General features: G+C 36.8%; 1 protein-coding gene across 4 annotated transcripts in view; it reads left to right on the forward strand.

The window, feature by feature from the left end:
- RB195_008673 (uncharacterized protein) overlaps window positions 1–23,286 on the forward strand; it is a gene marked incomplete at both ends in the record, with an annotated part of 133,497 nt that overhangs the window by 90,681 nt on the left and 19,530 nt on the right. For all 4 annotated transcript variants that reach the window (XM_064195289.1, XM_064195288.1, XM_064195290.1 and 1 more), the window contains one exon: window positions 17,682–17,753. In XM_064195289.1, coding sequence (XP_064046432.1) covers window positions 17,682–17,753 — 72 coding nt within the window. The remainder of the gene's footprint in view (window positions 1–17,681; window positions 17,754–23,286) is intronic.

Below are 23,286 nucleotides of genomic sequence, written 5' to 3' on the forward strand. Positions count from 1 at the left end.
GCCAGCTTAGCGCCAGAAACGCGTTGCATTTCTGGTTTTTTTTTTTCGATGAGGAGCTTAACGGGAATCTTATTTCCACTGATTGGATCAATTATGAACAAGCTACGTATGTATGGGACAACGGAAGTTCGGCCGGCCTAGTTTGTCTGTGACTATGTCTTTAAATGCACAAAAAAAACCCTACAGTAATCTTTATTTACCGTTTCCCGGACACCTGTTACACTGTAGCACTATCTAGCACTGTATCCGGAAATTTCGACGCATTCACGCCTCATTGACGTTTATCGTTTGAAGTGTGATTCGTCATCGTCATCGTCGTCATCGTCATCGCCGTCGTCGTCGTCACAGATCCTGCCTATCCTGCCTATCATCCCGTCCCATCGTCAGATGAGCGTTGGTGTTCGCTTCAGCGCTTGAGGTGGTGGAGGTATGTATGTACGGGCAGAGAGGGAGGTCGTAGGGTGGGGAAAAAAAACTCACATCTCATATACGGCAACCGGTCGCGGTGCGTGCAAACATGCCGTTCATACGTCGCTGTGGAGCTGTGCGTGTGTGGCTCGACTCGAAAAAGGAGGAGGAATTCGACCTCGTGATCGTCGTCATCGCAGTCATCGTCAACGTCGTCCTCATCCTCGTCGCTCTCGTCATCTCCTTTAACAGTCGTGTCGTCGTCGACGAACGGATGAGTCCGACACGATTTTATGGATAAACGCACAGCTACGCCACCACGGAGAACTCGTCCACGTCCATCGCCCCACGTAACCGCGCGCCTAATCCTATCAGAAGTTGCGCCACCGAAGTCGTCGTAACGTCGGCTTTTCGTTTCTCGGCACTGCCACTACGGTGTGTGCACCCGAACGAACGCTAACGTCAGAAAAGTCAGTCGTCAGGATTATTTACTTCAGCTTTACTTACTTCTATGATTTACTTTGCTGACTCGTTGCGCTGCTACTGCTAATCCCACACACACACTGCTATGCGACTCTACCGCAAGGGTAGTTTCTATCATTCTGCTGCTGTCGGCGCCACGCCAAAGCGCCAAGTGGCGCCACTGCCGCCGATGCCAAAACGTCGTTCGCCACGATTTCTAGTTCGATATTATTTCAGTGGGTTTTTTTTCTGTATTTTTTGCAGTTTCTTTCCTTCCTCTTTCTTCCTTTTTTTTTGAAGAACATAATAATGTTAGGGTCATAATATAAAGGGATCTTTTAAAAATAATATATTAATATTACGCTACAATAAATGAATAAATCTGAATAATTATAAATTTTGAAAGGAAATATTTTATGATATTGTAGCCGAGATTTAAAATCTGCATTCCTATATCAGTTTTTGGTCTGGCCACTAGCTGAGGTACTTTAGAACTTGCACGGTGATCCCTCAAGTTCCTGAACCTTTTTGTTCTCTTTAAAAATTTGATCGTCGTTGGAAAACCCTCAATGGGAACCTTGTAGCCACTCAAACGTGTGACATGACGACAGCAACTGATGAGTTAACTGTAGTTTTTGGATATTTTCAAGAATCCATGGGCGTTTTTCTGAAAAATGGCAAGAAATTGACTTCAGAATTTCCCCGTATTTAAAGCATTCGCAGCATTTTTCCGAGAAAATACGTAGATTCTCGCAAAATCTAATGATCCTTTTTTCCATGAAAAGTCTTAGGTTCTTTAGCGTGAGCTACTCACATATGATAGTGATTTTTTCTCCACACCCGGAAACCACATTGAAAAACCCGTTACGAGAGCTTTTCATTAAATCGATGGCATGTTTTTTTTTCTTTCCGAGCGCAGCGCCGAGCGGGCATCCAAAGTTTGCCTGAAAACATCTGGAGACTGTACACAAAGGCAGGGGCAACGATGGGGTTCCTTGGCCATCTGCTCAACTCTGCAGAGAACGCGGTCCCGTCCCTGTCTCCTTTTATCGCGTCCTTCAAGACGTTCAAGACGGAGACGACGACGTGTTGACGTCGATCCCACGACGATCCTGATCCCTTCTCAAACATACCGGCGCCATTCGTTCCATTCATGACCAACAACCGTAGAGCACTACCATCGGAGGATAGGAACGATGAGGACGACTTAGTTGGTTGGTTGGTTGGTCGTTGACGCCCGTATCTGTTGCGGATCTCGCCGACAAGTCCCATGTTCTTAGCATCGCCAGCAGCATCGCACAGCAAATCTGTCGGTCGTCGTCGTCGTCGTCGTGTCAACAAACTTTTCACATCGTCACATCGTCCTGATTCAAGAAAACCCTACACATCAACTAGTTTTACATTCCTAAAGCATCCAGCAAGGTTTCAATGCGCTAATTTCGGGAAGAAATCCTACCTGCAGATTTTTCAATAGCGATTTTTTGCAGTTTTGGTTTCTTGCGAGAAAAAATGTCAAGAAAATTCCCTGCTTTATCATTTTTTTTCACGAATCCCCTCGCACTCTCACTTTCTCTCTCACATCGCTCTCACTTCGGATCTTAAAGACATATTGTTCTACTTGGAGTCCTAAAATGATGAGTACAGCATCTTGTATTTATTTATCCATTTATTTATTTATTTATTTATATCGTCTTCTTTTCTAGCCCGTCTTTCCACATTAGTTTTCTGAGTGTTGAGTATTTCCTATATCCTGGATTTTCTCTCTTATAAACTCAAAAAGAAAAGAATTGTCTGGGAACTCAAACTCAACGGGAACGAGATTATTAGTTTTCTTCCGTAGCTTTTTTTGAACCTGAAATTGGAATTTCTTTGAATTTTGGAAGAATGTTTGTTTTGTTGATGTTTCCTATGCTTCCCGCTTTTTATTTTGTTTCCTATAAATTTTTTTCCCTTTACTACCTCAAACAACTTGTTAATGTTAGCATTTTTTCGATTATTTTTCGAGTAAAGGTGGAAAATTTGCTAACGGACTAACTTCAACAGCTCTATAAAGTATTATTGACCTCATTGTGTGTTTATTTATTTATTTATTTATTTATTCACTTTACTGAAATTTAACCGTAATGCTAGGAACGATCCTGAGTTTCTATCTGTCCTAAATATGTGTATAGTTCACTATACTTCCATGTTTCTTCTCCAAAAATTTTCCTTAAAGAGAAAAAAAACTCTTCTTTCTTGTAGTTGGAGTATAGCTGTAGTATACTGTAGTCCAGTTAACTCCTGCATTACCATGTACAGTACCATGCATTCATTTCATGCTTATCTTAAAGATTACTGTATTTCTGTATTGTTTCTACACACGAATACATATCTCTCATATCTGTAACATTTTATCTGACGTTACAGCCGTCGCGTCCTCTTTTGCATGGCGCGATGGCAGCTGCCCGAGATGCACCTGGCATTTTACCACTGGAAACTGTAACCGACCGTTTCATACAGTGAACAGTTTGAATTTTCCGCCAATGGTTTTGATCTACTTCGACCGCGCCAACAAAATCAATAGCGGGCGTGGTTAATCACAGTATACTTTGAATTCCGGCCATTTCTGTCGCCAAAAAAAAAATCCCCGAAAAAGCACTGTGCATGGAGAATTTTTTGTGCTTCATGTAGAATTTCTTTTGTGGTGTTTTTTGGCTGCTTTTTTTTCTTCAAATAATCTTGATGGTGAAAGAAATTTAATTATATATTTATTTATTGAAAACCCCATGTAGGTGTGCCATAAAACAAAAAAAAAACAAGATGGAACAGAGCTCACTAGAATTTCGCCTGAATTTTACACAACAAAACTGGAAATTCCACAATCTACAGTCTTTCTCACCCCCGCAATTAATAAAATACTGTACTTGGCTGTTTAATTAGAAATTCCACTCACAAACACAACCGATGAAATGTCCCATTTTTCGTACGTTGAACCTTTTCCGCGATCGGTTTATCATTGAAAAGTTCAACTACCTTCTCGGTATTACCATAATTTACGGTACGACCTCGTTTTATGATACGATACGGGAGTCACATATTATCTAGTTCATCTGTTATCCGGTTACGGAGGGAGTGATTGAACTGGCGTGAGGGATTCACTGGCTAAAGAGATTATTATTATTATAATCGTCTAAAAATTAACAAAAATAAAATAAGCATAAGAAATCAAAAACACCGTATTGTAGAGAAAGAAATGTTCTTTTAAACAACATCGTTAACATCTTTTTCATCATCTGACCACTCTTTTTTTTTTGTTAGCGAGTTTAAAATTGAAAAAAAAACCATTATCCGCATCGATCTAACATATATATATATATTTATTTATTTATTTGTTTATTTATTTGTTTATTTATTTCACCACTATTACTATTATATAACTTATATTGCTGGGGAAAAATCGCTGAAAATTCGATATAAAAAACGCTAAAAATAATTAATAAAATAAAATAATAATCAATAATTTATTACTCAAGTAAAAAGCAACTTACGGTCATAAGATCAACTTTACGCCTCCGCCTAAGCTCCTAAGAGTTTAAAAGAGGTTTGTTCATTCAAAAACCACGAAAAAAAAGGGTTTTAAAATTCAGAAAAAAACTCAAAGTGCGCTCTTTTAAAGCTGTAGAATAAAAAATAAGCGTAGCCGGAACAGAAGAAAAAACTGAGAACAGTTTTCCACGTGGAGATCCGTTGGCCTCAAAATTGCTTAGAAATGTATGTATGCTGGTGCGAGTGTAAATCAGCTGACAAAGGTCAGTCCAAGGTTTTTGCGTCTGTCTAAGTCTCCCAACCGGAGGATGTGTAATGTTTACCCGATGATAGCTAGCCGTAGAATGTTTTCCATAGACACATGAGAGGATATGACCTTCAGAGATTGTAATGGGATAGCCTTTTTCCCTCGAAACATGGATTTCTACTTAGTTTCTACTTCTGGTTAAAGATAAAGAATAAAAAAAGGATAAATTAAGTATTAGGGATTAAGGGAAAAAAAGTAGATAGGAAATGAAGAAGTAGGTACGAGGCAAATAAAAAAATACTGATGGATTTTCCTCTCATTTTTTTTTCTGGAGATGGTCATCTTTGTCATTACTATACGAATGAAATGCAGCCTTTTTCCTTTGCATCCTCTCTTTTCCTCATTTCTTCCTACTTTTTTTTATTCCTAGGTATAGTAGACCTCTATAAGGGTCCATGAGTTCTTTTGGATATTTCCTCATATTTTCTCGTTTTCTGTTTTTTTTCTTCTCTCAAAGCTTTGTAATTTTTTTCTCAAACTCATTTTTGAAAGGAGTAAATATTTTGGAATAATTTATAGACATCAACGAAGCTCAAATTTTTCTTCTCGTGTACTTTTTTCTGGAAAAACTCGATATTTTCCCATTTTCCGGTAAATGACAATAGAATTTCTCGTTCTCAACAGAGAAGTCGCTTGTGCTCTGCAGAAATGGTTCACCCTGCTCTTTTTTTAAACAAACACGGCAGACTTCCATAACTATCCATCTATCCGTGTGTTTTTCTGGATAATTCCTCCACACAGCTAATGGGGTCCGGTCTTTTGCGATTGCCAAGTCAGATTAACTCTATCGAACAGTACATAGTTGTTGATCCACTAAAGTGAGCATCTATTTATTTATGGTCCTACAGCGAATGGAATGTGACGATCTGACGAGAATCCCAGGGGTCATAGGTAGGTAACAGGTATGAAATCAAATCCAAACGAATCACTTCCAAGCAGTCAGACCAGTTTTTTTTTACGGGAACTCTTCTACAGTCGGCGGATTTCTGCACGGATTCAGAGGTACCGTAATCGGATAGGAAGAAATTGGCGCTCGATTTTCTGTTGCGTCATCCAGATGAGTTTATTCATCCAGAAGCTGTGTTTCTTCGTGTTTCGTGTTTGGCTTCGCCTTTCGAATGTCATTTTCAATTTCGTCGAATGTCATTCGCTTCGACATTATCCGAATGAATACCATCAAGCGCCATCGTATCCAGCGGGTGTCACACAACCATCAGGCAGGCAGGCAGGAACCCGTTAGCCCGTGGCCAGCGCCTCCGTAGGCAATTTCCTCCTCTCTGGATAGAGCACTCCCATCCCATTCCTATGAATTATTCATTTTTTGCGCGTCAATGAAATTACCTCATTCATTTAATTGCGAATTTTTTCTTCACGCTATTTTTCTTCTTCTTCTTGGGTGGACTGGAAGAGAAATTTGGCTCCAAATGCGTTTCAGGATTCAGGAACCGTTAATCATGCTAATCAAACAAATATAGAGAATAGATATTTTATTTTATTATTTTTTCAACATTTTTCTATTATTTTTGAAAATATTTCACGGAAAATACGGAGAATAGAGATCATAAAATGCAGGGAGACGCAGAATGGGAAATTTTTTTTGAAAAGTTGATTTTGTTCGACTTTCTAGCCTTCGAAACCATCCTAAACTCCTCTAAGACCATATCCAGAGCAGATTTATCCAACTTTATCCATAAATAAAGTAACCATGTTCATTTTTGGCCTATTCAAAAAAAAAACTAGAAAAGAATTTCTTACGGCAATACTACGTTGTATTAAATTAATTAATTAGTTAAATAAATAAAAAAAACTAGAAAAATGATAATAATTAAATATAAAAGGATTGTTGTATTAAAGTTGTATTAAGTTAATTAATTAGTTAATTAAATAAATAGGAAAACTAGATAAATGATAATAATTAAATATAAATTAATAAAATATAAATAAATAATTGAATGATAAATAAATAAACAAATAAACATAAATAGTTAATTAAATAATCAACAAATATTAAGTAAACACAAATATATAATAAATATTAATATAATAAATTTTCGTAACCTATTTTTTTCGCAGACGTTACTATTTTTTTTAAAATATTTTTTATTATCATTTTGAGTGTTTCGAAAGTGCTTCGTTGCCGTTGATTTTCTCCCAGAAGATCATAGTTGCTCAAACAGTTTATGTTTACCCCACCATTAATAATTAGCATATTCGTTTCGCGGTATGGGTCCTGACACGACCGTTTCAATGCCATTTCATTCATTGATGACCACCACCACCACCACCACCACAAGCGGAGACATGTGTTTTATGACGAGACGTATCTTGGCGGCATTCTGTTTGATGTTTGTGTGCGTGTGTGTGTGTGTATGAATGTGGGCGAGATCCTAGCTGGTCCGGTGCCACCAACAAGCGGCTACTATAGTCCGCATAGCTGCATGAACGACGCAATGAGCGCTGATCAGCCCGCTTTAGTCGCTTATGATCTACTTAAGCCTCTGTCATCCACTTACTTAATCGTGTATTATCATTGTCGATGTTTTTTTTCTTTCGTATATTATTCGCTGAATGAAAATGAAATTAAAATCACCCAGTACGGATCATTTTTGATCTGCCGACCTAATATTCACCACCAGGGCAACGATTATCGATTGATCATAATCTGCTTTGTATTTTCATGTGTTCTATCTACTTGGATCCTGGAAGTTTACAGTACGCAGTAACCTTTCAAAGTTATTCGCTAAGAACTCGTGAGACCATCGCCAAGAGACTAAAAGATCGAGCCAGAGCCAGTCTTTCAAAAATTTCTGAAAGTGCACAGTATTATTTCTAACCGTACCAACCGAACAAGCTAATTTTCTTTTATTTCCACTGTAATTACGGTTTCTTAGCGGCAGACAACTAGCACAAATGACTAGATATTAAATTTTTAGATACTCTAAAGTCTTAAGAGTATTTTAAGCACTTTAAGATAAGTTTTATCGTTAAAATTAGGCTCACTTCACTACAGCAACTGAAAAAATTGATATTTTTTGTACTGCACATTCTTAGGAACTTCAAATGTGAAATTTTGCCGCTGCTGCTGCGTTCATCGTTTTTTTTTTTCAAGGAAAAAGTTACAAATTAAGGATGTTCTGCTATAAACATTGTCTCATCTGTGATTTTACCATTAAAAATTTGCTTTCTATAATAATAACAACGAAGTTAGCATACGTTCAGAATAATTGATTTTATCGATTTTTGGTATTGATTGCTTTCTATTTACATACATTCCAAGTAATGATCTTAGACCGTATCACGTTTTTTATAATTATACTTATAAATTAGGATAGGGAATCTGGAAAAATCCGGAAAGTTCTGGTATGCCGAGAACTGAAGTTATGCACCTTTGCACTCTTAACTGAGTTCTGCAAGCACTAGTGTCGTGCAAAATTCACTTAGAATTTCTTTGACACGCTCTATTCCCTTCGATCGATAGTTAGGAAAGTTCTGGAAATCGATTAGAAATCGATCCGATACCAAAGAGATCCCGAACTACACCGCATAGTCCACTCGAAAGACTTTGACGTGACATTCGCTAAGGTCCTGCGCAGGTTCCCATCGCCGCTTAGCCCTAATCCTTGTCGAGTGCTTAGCGCTCGATGTTGGTATTATCCAGGGAAAAAAGTGTCTGATCCAAGGAAATGTCCATACGGGATGACTAATCTGTCGGTGAAAATCGGGTCATGTCCGATTTCTTTGTTTAGCGGTAAACATTAGCGGTTTTTCCTAGTTGAGTTGTGATCGCTTTGTGGGAAAATGTGGCGTTTAGCGAGAACTGTTCCCTTCCTTTTTTTATTGGCGTTGTAGTCTCCCAAACAATTATTAAGTTTAGTGCTTTCAAAGCTTAAACTGGCTCTAAACTGGAATTGTAGAGTTGAGAGCAAAATTCTCAGCAATATTTTATTAGGAGGAGAATCTGAGTCCATGAAATCCACGAATACTCGGGTGTTTTTCTTTTTTTCCGTGTCACCACGCAGAAAAATATTAATATTTACTAGGAAATCAATCGATAATACGGATGCGGACACGAGTTATTATTATTATTTGTTATTATTATTACTCACTAATATTTATTATTACTCATCGTTAACTTTATTATTTTTTATTATTTTTTAACAAATTTTTCAAGTTCTTAGAAGATTCTAAGATAAGAGTTTGGGAAGTTTGATTTTTTTCCCAAATTTTTTGCACTTGAATTTTTGATTTGAATTTTTCTGCGTCCAATAGTACAATCCTGGAAAACCTCCGCACCACGCTATCGTAGTCAAAGCGATCCTCGCGTTGATGTAATTGGAAAGGAATAACGCATGGACGAGTATGTAGGGCCATCCATGCACGGTTCTTCGTCTATAGCTGCTAATGCTTACGCGTTTATGGCGTTTCTTTTTCTCCTTCGAAAAAAAACACCCCTCTTTCACATAAACGCATCGTTAAGAAAGCTTCGAAACGATCCTGAGAACATTCACGGATGTTTTCCGCTCACGAGATGTGAGTCGAAATTTTTGTTTTATAATTTCTGCGAAAAAAAAAACTAGAAAAAAAACTATTCAAGAAATTATACATTATTTTATTTATATCTTAAACATTTCTTGTATATTAAATTATATATTATTTTATTTAAAAAAACTATTTTACAAATAACTGGCTTTTATCTAAGGAATTACTTCATTTCGTACTTTAATCTCTTTATCTAAAAGAAAACCTCTTTTTGGAAGAAATTACTTCGTCGAAAAATTCGTGAAAATTTATTTTTCAAAATTTTTAAAAAAAATTTGTCCGTTGCGTTCTTTTAAATCTTTTAAAAAAGATTTGTCCGTTGCGTTTTTTAGATTTTTTTTAGAGAATTTGTCCGTTGCGAATAAATGAGCTTAGTTAATGTAAGAACTGTCGTGTGGACTGTAGTATGTACTGTATGATGACTGTATATTTGTGTGCATTCTGTTTTTCCTCCACCTCACTACAGTATTTGTTCAGAAGATTTAAAAGCACTAAGTCAGAGCCAGAGCATTCGTAAAGATGAACGCACGCTACAGCTGGGAAAAAAAAACGCATAGGAAAACCAAGAAAATTCCCGGATATGAGTGAAGTGAGTGTGAGGAATTTCTGCGTGGTGGAGTTCGGTCGCGATCGAAAACTCGTATAGCTCCACTTTTTTTTTCTCTCTAAGCTGTCAGCTGCTTTCAGTTTGCTTTGTAATCCCAGCGCGTCTTTAGTCTTCGGATTCGACAAAATTACTCCTTTTTTTACACAAAAAAGACTTTATTTTTTAGAAGATATATATTATAGATATTATAGATATTATATATATATAGATATATATTATATTAGAAGATATATATATTAGATTTTTTTTGTGTTTTCTTTTGGATAAGATGTTTTGTGTTTTGGATTTTGGATAAATCTTGGATAAGAAAGAAAACAATCATTCTGGTGTAGGAACTTTATTTTTCGTGGTTTTTTTTTTGCTTGAGAACTATTTTTTCTATAAGTTCCAAGTTCTTTTTCTATGTTTCCGAACGTACGGGAGGTCCCGTTATAGTATTAATTATTAATTTCTATTGAGAAAAATCTTCTTAATTATTAATTCTTTCATCAGATATATTTGGTGTCTTGAGCTTTTGATTTTCAGAAAAAAATTGCTTTTTTGCACGAAGAACTATACTTTCTTTCTGGAAATTTTATTAGAATTTTTTTCCGTTTAAAATTCAGGATAAGAAAGAAAACAATCATTCTGGTATGGGAACTTTATTTTTCTTCTTTGTGAACGTAAAGAAGACTTCGTTATAATTGATATAATTAATGTATATAATAATTTAATATTATTTTATATTATTTAATAATTTAATATTTTATAATAATATTAGTTATTAATTTCTATTCTAAAAAATCTTGTTAATTCTTATAAAATATTATATATTCTTATAAAATAAATTAAAATATCTATTAATTAGCGTTCTTTTGGGCGCTTAGCTAGATTTTGTGTCAGATGTCCGGGATCGCGTCGTTCCAAAAACTCTTCCGAACTCCCCCGAACTCTCATCTCCTTCAGCGTCTTCGAAAGTGGACACGCCCCGAGAAGCGACGGAGGCCGTCCATTGCCTCCGTCGGCTAACGACCCGTATCCGATGTATCGTCCGAAGAACTTGCAGCAATGAATGATTCATCGAGAATCCCCTCCTCCGTGCCTGTTTCCACGATTTCCACGATTTCCGGAGGAGTGATCCGGTTCGATCGAAGGCTTTTACGTGGAATTTTCTGCATATTTACGTACACTTTACGTTTCATGAAGCAACGTCGTAACGGCTTCGTCCTTGACGCTAATCCTTTGTACTACAGTAATCTCTTCTATTTCTTTGGTTCTTGGAGAGGTTGCGCTATCTCTTACAGTAAGGATTTCACGCGTATTCCGGATATTATCGGTTGAAAATTTCGTCCCTAGTGGTCTTTCAATCCAGCTAATGTCGGATATAGGCCGTCAGGCGATCATTTTACGACTTTCATCCGAACCGTTTTGCCATTTTTTTGCGTTTCTCCAAAAGTCCTTCCTTAAATCTCGGCCCTAAATAACCCTTACATCTTAATCATACTTTTCTGGAGGGGTTACGGTACTTTTATAGTGGCTACGAATCTTCGTTTTCTCACTTAAAATGCCACATTCAAAATTCAAATTCTTCATGGGTCCCTTTTTTCCTCGTTTCTCTCCCTAATTTTCTCTGGAAAACTTTTGAAAGGCTTATCGCGGTCGCTGTATCTAAGTCATCTAAGTCCAAGCGAATCCATATATGGCGACCTATTCCTTTATTTATATTATATTTATATTTACTTCCTTTTTTGACAAAAATGAAGCAACACTCTTTTTTAACCATGGAGATTTCAAAAAGTTTCGAAAGAATTACGAAAATAACCGTGAAAATTTGTAAATACACTTTTTAACCCCACGTTTTCTAATTCTATCATTTCTTCTCTAATTTTTTTTCCAGTCTTTTAAATTGAATATTTATTTATTTATTTCCTCTGTAAGCCAAACTATTCATCGAGTATTTCAAGCGACTGCACAAAACATAAGTATTGATTGATGTGGTTGCAGTGTAGCGATTCTTTTTCCTCTACTATGCGCTACAGTTGGAGACGTTGAAATGGTGTTCTCTTTTCTCTTTTTCCTCAAAATTTTTCTTTTTCTTTCGTTACGATCTTCTTCCTCTGCGCAAACAATGCTCAACATGTTCTCTAAAAGTGTCAATGAGGGAGGACCTCGTTAGAGGTCAGAACGCTTTTATACTCCGAACTTTTTGTTAGCGATAAAACATCTCTGGAATGCTCTTGGTTACTGTAATATACGTGAGAATGCATAGTTTGCACAGTTACCATAATCTCCAATGGGAAACGGCGAGAAATTTTTCGTTCCACGGTACGAATTTCCCCGAAGCTCTGGAGAAGAGCGAATTATGGCTCGGTTCGCCAGTAGGAACGAGTTGCCTGTTGTAAAGGACCAAAGGATCCATGTAGGACCCTCTCAGGAGTTCCCTCAGTGGCCCTGGCCTAGCTGTAAATTTCCTAATTCCCCGGAATGTGCATGTAATTTTATGGATTGTAGGGAGATCCGTGCGTCTATGTATCTAGCGTGAATTACGTAACATCTCAACGGTTCTTAGTAGGCTACATCCGACACATCCGGACGAAAAATCCAGTCCTCTGCCGAATCCAGCTATTTCTACTTTTTTTCGTCGACGTTCTAGCAAACCTTGCCCCAGTTTCCTCAAAATTTTCGACCATTACGTGGATTGAATGGCTACCCGGTCCTCGATAAATCATTCACAACTCGGAATTAAATCCTAAACGTTACAAAACTCTCGGCGGAACGGCGTACCGCACGTACCGCTATCCGGAGAATCGGCTAATTCCCGGCTTCTAGTTTTTTTTGTGTGTTCCGATACCATTAGCGGCGCCTAACTAGTGGTCAGGCGCGTCGTGCGATGACCACCTACACATTACGTCTCGGATTCTACCGTATCCTCGAGCATCGTTCATCGAGCTCGTCCAACAGAATTGTAGTTGTACTAATAGTACATTTTAATGTGTTGACTGCGGCTTATCAACGATTTGTATCTGTACGTATGTGTCGCACGGCGGAGGCGGTGGCGGCGGTGGCGGCCTTGAAAACGACAGCCGAGGTTTTCCGACGATCGACCAAGCCACCGACGGAGCCGAGCAGCCCGGGAAAAAAACGCTAAGATTCCGTCACTGATTTGTGTGTTTCATTTCGTTAACGCGCCGACACTTTAATGTTGGGTAAAATGGACGTTAACGAATTGTGTTGTACTGAGATCTGAAAGTTTGCGTCGCGGCAAAGTTTTACACAAAATCTCAAGGCTGTCAAGATACGTCGTAGGTGACGGAACTAACAGCGGAACTACATTCAGCAACGAAATCTCATCGAGGAAAGCATCATTCTAAGAATTTTTATTTTTTTTCCTCATTAAAGAAATTTTATTTAAAGAATGATATCTACTTTTTTCCCCTCTTTCAGAGGGAATTATTTCTTTTCCTTTATTTACTAAGATATAATTAACAAAATATTGAACGAATGAATAGTTAATGGGTTTAAAAAAAATGTCGGTTAATGGGTTTAAAGAATAACAACCGATATTTTTTTTTGAACCCATTAACTATGCGTTCGTCTAATATTCGATTATTGATTGTTATTGATTATTATTGATTCAAATTACTGAAATTTCGCTCAGAGAATGATGTGTGCTTTTCCCTCCTTCAAAATATTTATTAAAATATGGCTCACAAAAATCCGAGATTATTTTAAAGGCATTAACTATTTTCTTGTCCAATATCCGATTGTTGACTGTTATTGATTATCACTGATTGATTTAAACGTGCCACTAGGTTATTCGTTTCGATTGTTGCTTCCATCAATTGCCACTTTTGAATATGTCATTTTAAAAATTTGCGAATTTGATGCCCCAACGCAAAAGTGTGCTCCAGCGCCAAAAAGTTCCACAATGATGTTCAGGTCCGAGTCTGTCCCCATATCCCGAAACCTATTTCGCCTCTCCGTTCTCGAATTTTCCACTGTTTTTCCGTGAGGAGATAATGGAATTTTTTCCGAGAAGAACAAATTGGTTCCCATCGAATATCCAGAGAACTCCAGTGGATTTTATGATGTTCGAAATTATTATCGCGCCGGCGGTTTTTGTGGGGACCAGTTGTCGCTTTATTCTGTCTGAATCATCGAAGCGTTCTACAAGTTTCTTGGCCACGATCGACTTCACATGACACACACACATAGGATTCGTGTTGTGTTTAGGAACAGAGTCAGGGAAAAATTCCAGAAAATACTGTTTGGCTTTTTTTTCCTTAAATTTTGGAATAATTTTTAAATTCTGTAGCCGTTTACCCATCGCCATGCGATGTGAAATCCTGTTCTTATGATTTCGTGCCGACCAATTAATCAATTTTACTGATGAACAATTTTTTTGCGCTCAAATAAATTCACTCGAATTGTAGCCACGCCCACCTTCAAAATTACTTTCTAACCTTGAGATTTTTCTGTTTGTGAACATATTTGAACGGTATAACCTTGAACGACCTACGGAACTCTCTAAACAGGACAAATTTACTTTACTGTCCCTTTTTTCCGACTTTTTGCATTCCCACTGATGGTCAGCTGTTTTATTTTTCGAGTTTTCGAGTACGAAAGGGGCGTGGCATATCAGAACTCCTCGCGTCTGCCGTTAATGTAGGTGATGTTTCTGTACTCATGTGAACGAAAGGGCACAGTACGTGCATGTGGTCACCGCATCCGCGTTTCTTCTTCCAGATATCCAGATATCGATGAACTGCTATGATTTCCTGGATAATCCAAGCTATTTTCTTAGGGTATTTATCTCTTTGTCGCTGCGTGGTGGTTTAAGCTCAGACCCTCTTAGTATAGTTGACCTACCTTAACCTCCTTAACCTACCTCATCCAGAAACTATCAAGTTATCCCAGAAGAATATGCTAGCTTCTCCTTAAAATTTTATTTTTCACCTTGTTTCTATTTTTTTACCTATTTTTTCGGCCCAAAACTCATTTAAAAAATTTATAGTAGTAATATTAGTAATGGTAATACATATAATATACATTACAATAATAATACAATTTAATAATATAGTAAGAGATGCAATAAAAATTAAAAATTAACTTTTTATTCTGTTTCTATTTTCTACCTACTTTTTTCGGCGCAAAACTCATTTACTGATTTATAGTTGTAATAATAACAATTGCTAATACATAAAAAAATTATATATACATACGTACAAAATGATATTAACACATATAAATAATGGCAATGTATATAATAAACAATACAATGATAATACAATATTATAGGATACAGTAAGTAATATAATAATAGGTAATAAAAGTAATAGTAATATAATAAATTCCCCAATTTCTCCAATCGTTCTGTTCTCTTCCTCTCTGTCGCCTTCCTATTTTACTTTTTCGAAGAAACTCCACTATGTTTATTCGTTTATTGTATTCGTTTATTTGTTTATTGTTTACTACTTTTATTTTTGTTTTTGCTTCATGGTGGAAGAATCTGGACAACATGGATTCATCTTTAATAGATTTTTAGCGAACGAGTGCCACTTATGGCGTCTTTTCTTATCGTTTGATGGTAACCCGACCGTGTGACGTCACCCGTCAGATCGAATCCAGCATTCATTTTCATGATCTGTGGCGTGGCAGAAGCGTTTCGTGTTATCCGTGAATCCCAGCCAAGCCATCGTTTTTCGATTTCTTCCCAAACAGATTGGAAAACATCGTGAACTGGAACTTTGGGACGTCTATCCTATTCAAATTATCCTCGGAGAAAATCCTGACTGATCCTGGAAAGCAATATTCTATCTATATTTTTCTATTTTTTTTTCGACAATATGAGCAGTTAGTGACGTAGAGATTTAAAAGGAAAAAAGCTTCAAATTTCTAGAACCAGACTTGCAAACAAACTTTAGCATCCTGCTTTTCAATTTAAAAAAAAATAAATGATCTCTTGATCGTAAAAAAGAAATTCTACTTTTCTTAAAATTAAATGATCTCTTGATCGTAAGAAAATCTTTTTCTGATTTTAAGAATCACAGAATGTTTCTGATTTCTTAGGATTTTCCTAAAAATAAATGATCTCTTGATCGTAAAAAAAAATTTACTGTGAGTTTAAGAATCATAGAGTGTTGATTAGCGTAACATTTGAAATTATTGACTAGTTGATTTATTTTTTATTTTTTAACTCTTATTTAATTGCCTGTAGATGAGGGCAAAGTCCAGAAATTGGAAGGAAACCACCTCCCTGAACACTTTATGAATCTCAGTCAGCCTTTCCAAGTTTTTTTGATTTATTCCAACCATAAAGGCTGTGTCGGAGGCCACGATACTGAAGTCGACGGATAACGGAGTGTTAATAATCTTGGCTCTTACTTTATTCTTTTTATTTGTTATTATTTTTAATTTTTGACTTTTAAATCTTCTTATTTTATATTACTTCAGTTGACGATTGCAAAAATCACAAAATTGCAAAAATCCGGTCTAAAAATGTGTTCTGGCTGCGTACGTTAATTGTATACATAGTATGAGTGCATGTTGTAATATAAAGGAAATGGAAATGTCCTTTCCGATTTCTCCTTCCTTAATACGAGACCTTGGCGAAATTAAATAATGTGCATAGCACCAGGATATGCGGAAAAAGAGAACTAGTTTGTTTCTCCACTCTTTCTTCTCCACAAATTCACTAAGGCAACAAAAACTAAACGAAGAAGTATTCTATTATTTTTTCTCTTGAAATTCACAATTTCTAATGATTTTTTCCTCCTAAAGAGGAGGTATTGGAGCCCTTGAAGAGTTCACTCTCTCTCGCTCATCTCATTGTTTCCTTTTGTTTATATGGCGAAAAATTTAATTCGAGAATAATTCACGTTAACGTCTCAGAAGTGCAATAAAATTTTGAAAAAGTTGTGCGATTAATTTGGCAGTTGCTAGAGTTTTCTTATCCAGAGTTTATCCAGAGAGTGACCACAAAATAAAACTAAATTCCGAAAAAAAAAATCGTTTCCCAACCTTTATCACCTCTTCCAACAAGTTCCGTCAGAGTGACGTTCTGTTGTTATTTTATTTCATAAAATTCCCCTTTCAAATACTTCCCTTTCAATTTTGTTTCATCTTAATTTATTTTATATTTTATTCTGTTTTATTTATGCGTTTCTACGTTGTCTTTCCTTCCAAAAATCGGACATTGATTGATTGCTTCCCAATGGTCATAAATTTAAAATTAGCGCCGCAATTCTGGTCAGAGTCTGAAAATTCGCGCCATAATTGTGGTCTCATCTCAGTGTCTCAAAACTCGCCCGCTAATTTTAGTTAGAATCACAAAAATTCACGCCATAATTCTTTGACGATATTCTATGTCAGTTGTTTGTTTTCATTTGTTGTAGCGGCGACAAAATCCATATAACGTTGATGCGATTTAAAATCGCCGCCTGCAAAATCGAGCGATTTGTCATCGCGATGCATCTGTCGTTTTCGTCGTCGTCGACGACAACGACCGTCGAACGAACGAACTCACACAAAATCTCTATACATTAGTAGTAATAAATGGGTCATAACGACATGCGTGGGCGAGATCAAGATCTGTCCAGTCCGCGCTAGTGGCGGAAATGAACATCAGCGCCACCAGCGCCATCACCACCACCACCACCACCACCAGCATCAACGCCAAGCATCATTAAACACGGTGTAATAATAGAAAGTTGTTGTTGTTGTTGTTTATTGTTGTTGTTTAACGTTCGTTCCTCATTCTGGCCAGTAGCTTTCTTTCGGATAAGCTCAGCTCGACTATAATACAGCTGACCAATCCGAATCCTAATCCTGATTCTGATCCTGATCAAATTTCAGAAGAGGATGCGCTCGAATGCTGTCATTGGCTAAGACAAGCTGGCTTTCCACAGTACGCTAAACAGTATCAAGGTGAGATTTATGATCTACTATCGGCTATTTTCTTTTTTTTCTCATCTATTCCAACTATTTTACTCACTAGTGAGATTTGACTGTCATTTTTTATGCGAGATGAAAATCACAAGCATATTTGATTGTAAAAAAAAACATTTCCTCTAGTAAAACTCGAAAAAAAAAACTGTTGCTGTGCTGAACACAATCTTTTGCGTTTCTCTTTGCTCTTTTCCCTCTCTCATTATTTTTTTCTCTCAAATTTTTAACGACTTTGTTGTTTCTATTTCTTTCCACCTACATTAGGGAGGCAGTAAAGTAAGACCTCATTGACTTGACAAAAATCTCCCTGGCTGTTGGTGTCCACGCGTGATTTACGTCTCATTTTTAATTCAGAAGGTCCTTAAGGATTTTAATGCAGTCCGCTAAATGGAAAAGAGCTTTTAAATATTAGAATTTCCAGTGTTCTCCGCTTGCAAATTTTGACTTTTCAAACTTATTCCTGATATTTTTGCGCTCACAAGCACAGATTTTTTTTATCATCTCATTCTTAATTCAGAAGGATTTTTCCTTAGGGATTTTAAGGATTAGTCTGTGAAATGGAATAGAGCTTTTAACTCATAGAAATGTTAAAAATCCCGCGTTTTCATCTTTCTACACTGGCAGATTTTGACACTTGGAACTCATCTGGATTTTTTTGCACCCAAAACCACCGATCTTTTTCAAAAATCGCTTTGCTATAAACTTAAATGAGAAATTCACATAAACAACCGCTGAAATGAGGTTGCAAATTTTCCTCCTCCTTATTTACGTGTTGATAGGTAACTTTTAATTATTTTTTGACTTGGAACTCATTAGTCTGACCTCATTAATCGACTCGTTTATTAGAATCTTTTACTGAGGCGGAAAAACCTCATATAATTTCAATTTCGGTCTCTAAATTTATTTCTGGAGTCTATTCTTAGTCTCAGGATCCGTTGATCTTTAAATGTTGATCCGATCAACATTTTAACTTTAACTTTAATTTTTAATTATTTCTTGACTTGGAACTCATTATTCTGACCTCATTAATCTACTTGTTTATTAGAATCTTTTATTAAAGCGGGAGAGCTTTTTGATATTTTCATTTCTATCTGCAAATTTATTCCTGAAGTCTATTTATACTCACATATTGATCCGATCAACACTTTGATCTACTTCTCGATGTCCTTCGCTGCGCGCATTACTCATATCGACCGACTCTAATTGCGTCCTTCAAATCATTTCATTAAATCGAAAATAAAACTGTATTAGCCCGACTTAGAGTAGACGGATCGTATCGTATTTGGTTCGGCGGGGGCTGATAGCGTACATCGTTCGCCTAATGGCTTGCGGAGCATTTTTTCTCCTCGATCTGAGCTTGATTATGTTTTCTATTTCCGTGATCCTTGAGACTGGATATGTGCCTTTTTTGAAGTGGATACAAGCGCAGAGACGACTTCCTTCGCTTTCCGGATTTATTCATGGAAAATTCTCCAGCAGTGATTATTTTCGTGTCGGAAAGAAATTTTTTTTGTGAACGAATATGGCTGATACGTAACATTTCCGCCTAACGCAGCGATAATTCATGCGTTTTGGATCTTTTTTGGTTGCCGGATGTCGTCCAGGATTCTCTCAACGATTTAGAACTAGCTCCTACTATCTAGCTAGCTAGCTCATGCTTCTCAGCTTGATATCTCCACCGTAAGCATCCAGGCGCAGGTGGGGCAGGGGGATTGACAGGTAGATGATCCCGTTCAGCTCGTTTAGCGTCCATTACTTTTCGAGTCGGTGATCTAATTTCTCTTGAACGGCGGGAATCCACGATCGTTTCACTCTTGCGTCCCCATTTTGTGCAGGAAATGATTTTCTCCACCGGTTTTGCTTGTTTACCTCCTCGAACATTGTTTATTTCTGCTGACTTTAGTGCTCTAAAAGTAGAATAACAGTTTGGTTATAGAATAGAATTTTAACTCTTAGAATTTTAACTCTTTATAATCTGTAATAATGTAATTTAGTAATTTATAATGTTATAATTTTCGATTTCCGCCTTTTTAGTGCTCTGCTCTTGGAGATTTTGGTAGTTCGAACTCATCCCGTACACCGTACAGTTAAAATACCGTATCGCTTGAATTTGTGGAACCGTTAGCCTCTTAATAAAGGATAATTTGGATTACTTAAGTTTAAAATTGTGCTGTTAGTTAGAGTTGCGTTTAGAATTTAAAATTAGAAAATTAGAATTTAGCGATAATCATAGCTATTGATTTACTGCTCACGTAATTTATCTGGAACTAACCATAACTTTCTAATTTTTGTGGTGAAGAAAAAATATCAATAATTTTATTCAAGGCAAAAAAATAGATCAAGTTGCCCGCACCATGAGAATATTCATTTTTGATCTCTCACCTTCCCCGTCAAATTTTTCCCCTAACAACATTTGGCGGTTGGTAATTTACCGGTTTTCTCACTGTTTTCACGTGCATTCATTCTCCAAATAAAATTTATAGTCATCTTTTTTGTGATTCGCTAATTTTGTTAAACTCTCAACGCTGTAACGCGCAATGCATGCACGCGTCACATGAGAACTGGCAATTTAACATGCTATCCAGCGGTTTTTCTTTTGTTCCGTTTTTTTTTATTGAAGAGAAAATTAAATTTTTCTCAGTGAATCAGAAACATTTTTGAATTCGTGGGAATTTTCTTGGACTTTTTTTAAAATGTTTTTAGTCTAAAATCTACCGTTTCAATTTTGATATAGAAAGAGTTCCGAAAGTGCGAGCGGCGATTGTCTCGTCGGAAAATCTTGTCCTAAGTTTCTAACGTGGAATTTTTTCCCTGGAAAAAATACACTTGTTCGAGTACTTTCATGTGTTAGAGGGGGACTACATAGTTCTCTTGTAGATATCTTTTTGTAGGTAGCAGCTAAGAAATCCTAATTAATAATAAGAAACCTAAGGTATTTTATTCACCACGGTGCATGATTAGATTCCTTCGAATACTCGATATTCGAATAACTCTCAGTGTACGAGTTTTGAAAAGATGGAAAATTTTATTCTCGGAAAGTTGGGAAATTTTAAATTTTATCAATATGGAGCTAAGTTCGCACGTTTTAGCAACAGCATGGTTTTTCGAAGCGTGAACATTGATTCATTTTGATGCAAAGTATTGGAAGGGAACTAATTATACATTTGTACGATCGCAAAGAAGTTTTCCAATTATTGATTAGTATTCCTTAGATCATTAGGGCTTAGGAACGTAGCAATTTGTAACTAATTTCTGTCAAAATCCTGGCATAGTGATCAAAAACATTTCCAGGAATAATCTGCAATGAAACGAGAAAAGCACGCTACAAATTATTTCTCGGAAAAATATTAAGGAAATCAATGCCCTCACTTTGTCCCGCGTCCCATCCTTAGTCATCCATAATTCCCACCATACGGCAAAACTCCACATTGCATCGAAATTCCATTTATACATAGCATTAACAGTTTTTTTCTCGCTGTGTTAAGAAATCCGTGCGCCACGCCTGCAGCGGTGAACCGGCTCTTCTTGCTTGGGCTGTGAACTGTTCTCTCAAGCAAAGGTGTTATCGAATTCAATTAATTAAGTCGTTAATAAATAAATAATTAACATCATGATGCTTATTCTTAAATAAATATATTATTATTATTATTATTATTATTATTATTATTATTATGCTCTTTTGTGCACTTGATGAACTAACCGATCTCCTTCGAAGCCCCCTCCCTGTAGGAGTTATTTCTCTTCGTTAGTCATAGATTCTGAAATGATGAAAATCAAAAATATAATATTATGAATATTAATTATATAATTATTATTATTATTGTGTGCAATTATTGTATTACTGGTGCGGATGTAGCGTAGTCGGCAAGAGGTTCTGCTCTGGTCTGCATGATCGATCGGAGGCTCGAGTCCGCCCTAGCGCTCACCAAGCGCTTTCATCCCTCCGGGGTCGATAAATTGGTCCCGGACTTGTCTGGGAGGATAAAAACACTGACTTGACACATCGGCTAGCCATCGCAGGCCCTTCTATGAGGTAGACATGAGTTCGTAAACCTCAGAGGATTCTGAATTGAAGTGAACGTGGTGGCGAGGGTCCCAAGCGGATTGATTCGCGCCAGACACTTTATCCACTTTATCCTTTTATTATATTACTGATTTTGTTTAATTAGCTAATTAAATATTTGCTAGGGGAAAAGAATGGATACGGTAAGTACATGATTCACTCCTCTAAGACATTGACCAGCGACCGAACAAATCAGCTGAGCTTGGAATGTGGCCGCCGCGAGCGTCAGGAAGATTCCGCCAGTTGTTCCTGCAGCTACAGCCACAGTTTCCGTGGTGCTTTGTTCTTTACTTTACAATCTTCGTATTGTTTGCACAGGGGACGTCGAAAGATGTTAGGATTAGCCGACTTATCATCTATCACCTGGTGATAATTGACGATCCGACGACGAAAAGATGCCAACAGCTAAACGCGTCGCGTTGATCGCCGCCGCGGCGAACTCGTTTTTCCAGCTTCCGCGCCCTTCACACCCCGTCAACCGCTGATGCCACCGCCGCCGCCGCTGCCCTGAGAATCATGTCTAATATGGGATCAGCTACTTTTAAAACTATTTGTAACATTTTGATCTGGATTTTAGTGAGAAAATTCTCGATTTTTTCATATTATGTGGTAGTGATTAGAATGTAGTTTACGACTTCACTTTCTTTATTTCCACTTTAATTCATTTTAAGGGATTTTTTTCTGTTACGATTTTTTCTGATCCCAGGCGCAAATACTTGAAAAATTGCTATGACGAGACAACGGATTTTTTCTATTGAACTGTTTTTTTTTTGTGAAATATTCGACTTTCAACGAACCTCAGCATTGGAAGATTTCATATTGATTTTCAACAAGCTGTCGGCCATTTCAGGCTCTGAAGAAGGGGATTTTCCCGAAAGAAGGGGATTTTCCCTAAACGTTGGTCAAAAAAAATCCTTTGATTTCTGGTTTTGATTTGATCTTAATCCAGAAATCCCAGACTAATTATTTACTATCATTTCGTTCGTTAATTTTTTTCCTGGATTTCCTTTTCTTTCTCGCTCATTTTATCGGCTTAATCGGCGAATTTCTTGGAGACTTCTTGGAATTTTCACATGACGCTAGTTGATTGAAAACATCACTTTCTCATTGCGGCTTATCGAACGCTTTTTTTTCGCTCAAATTCAAATTGCGACATTATAAGGACATTTTTGTGGAATTTCTTTGAAAGTAAGAATAGTTCTTTGTTCCATTTTTTCTTTTCCTTTCTTTATTTTTTGTCACTTTTCCCATTTCTGACTATGTACATATGACTTGTGATGATGTTCAAAACTTCTCTAAAAATCACATAGGCAATGTAGATTCTTGGTTAGAAGCTACTGAAATATTATTTGCAGTAGCAAAATATTATAGAATATTAAGATCTTGGAGGGAAAGAAAATTCGTTTTGAAAGTTTTTCGCTTTCTAAACTAACTTACTGACAATACGCT

The sequence above is a fragment of the Necator americanus genome, chromosome III (assembly GCF_031761385.1).
Source record: "Necator americanus strain Aroian chromosome III, whole genome shotgun sequence".
NCBI lineage: Eukaryota > Metazoa > Nematoda > Chromadorea > Rhabditida > Ancylostomatidae > Necator > Necator americanus.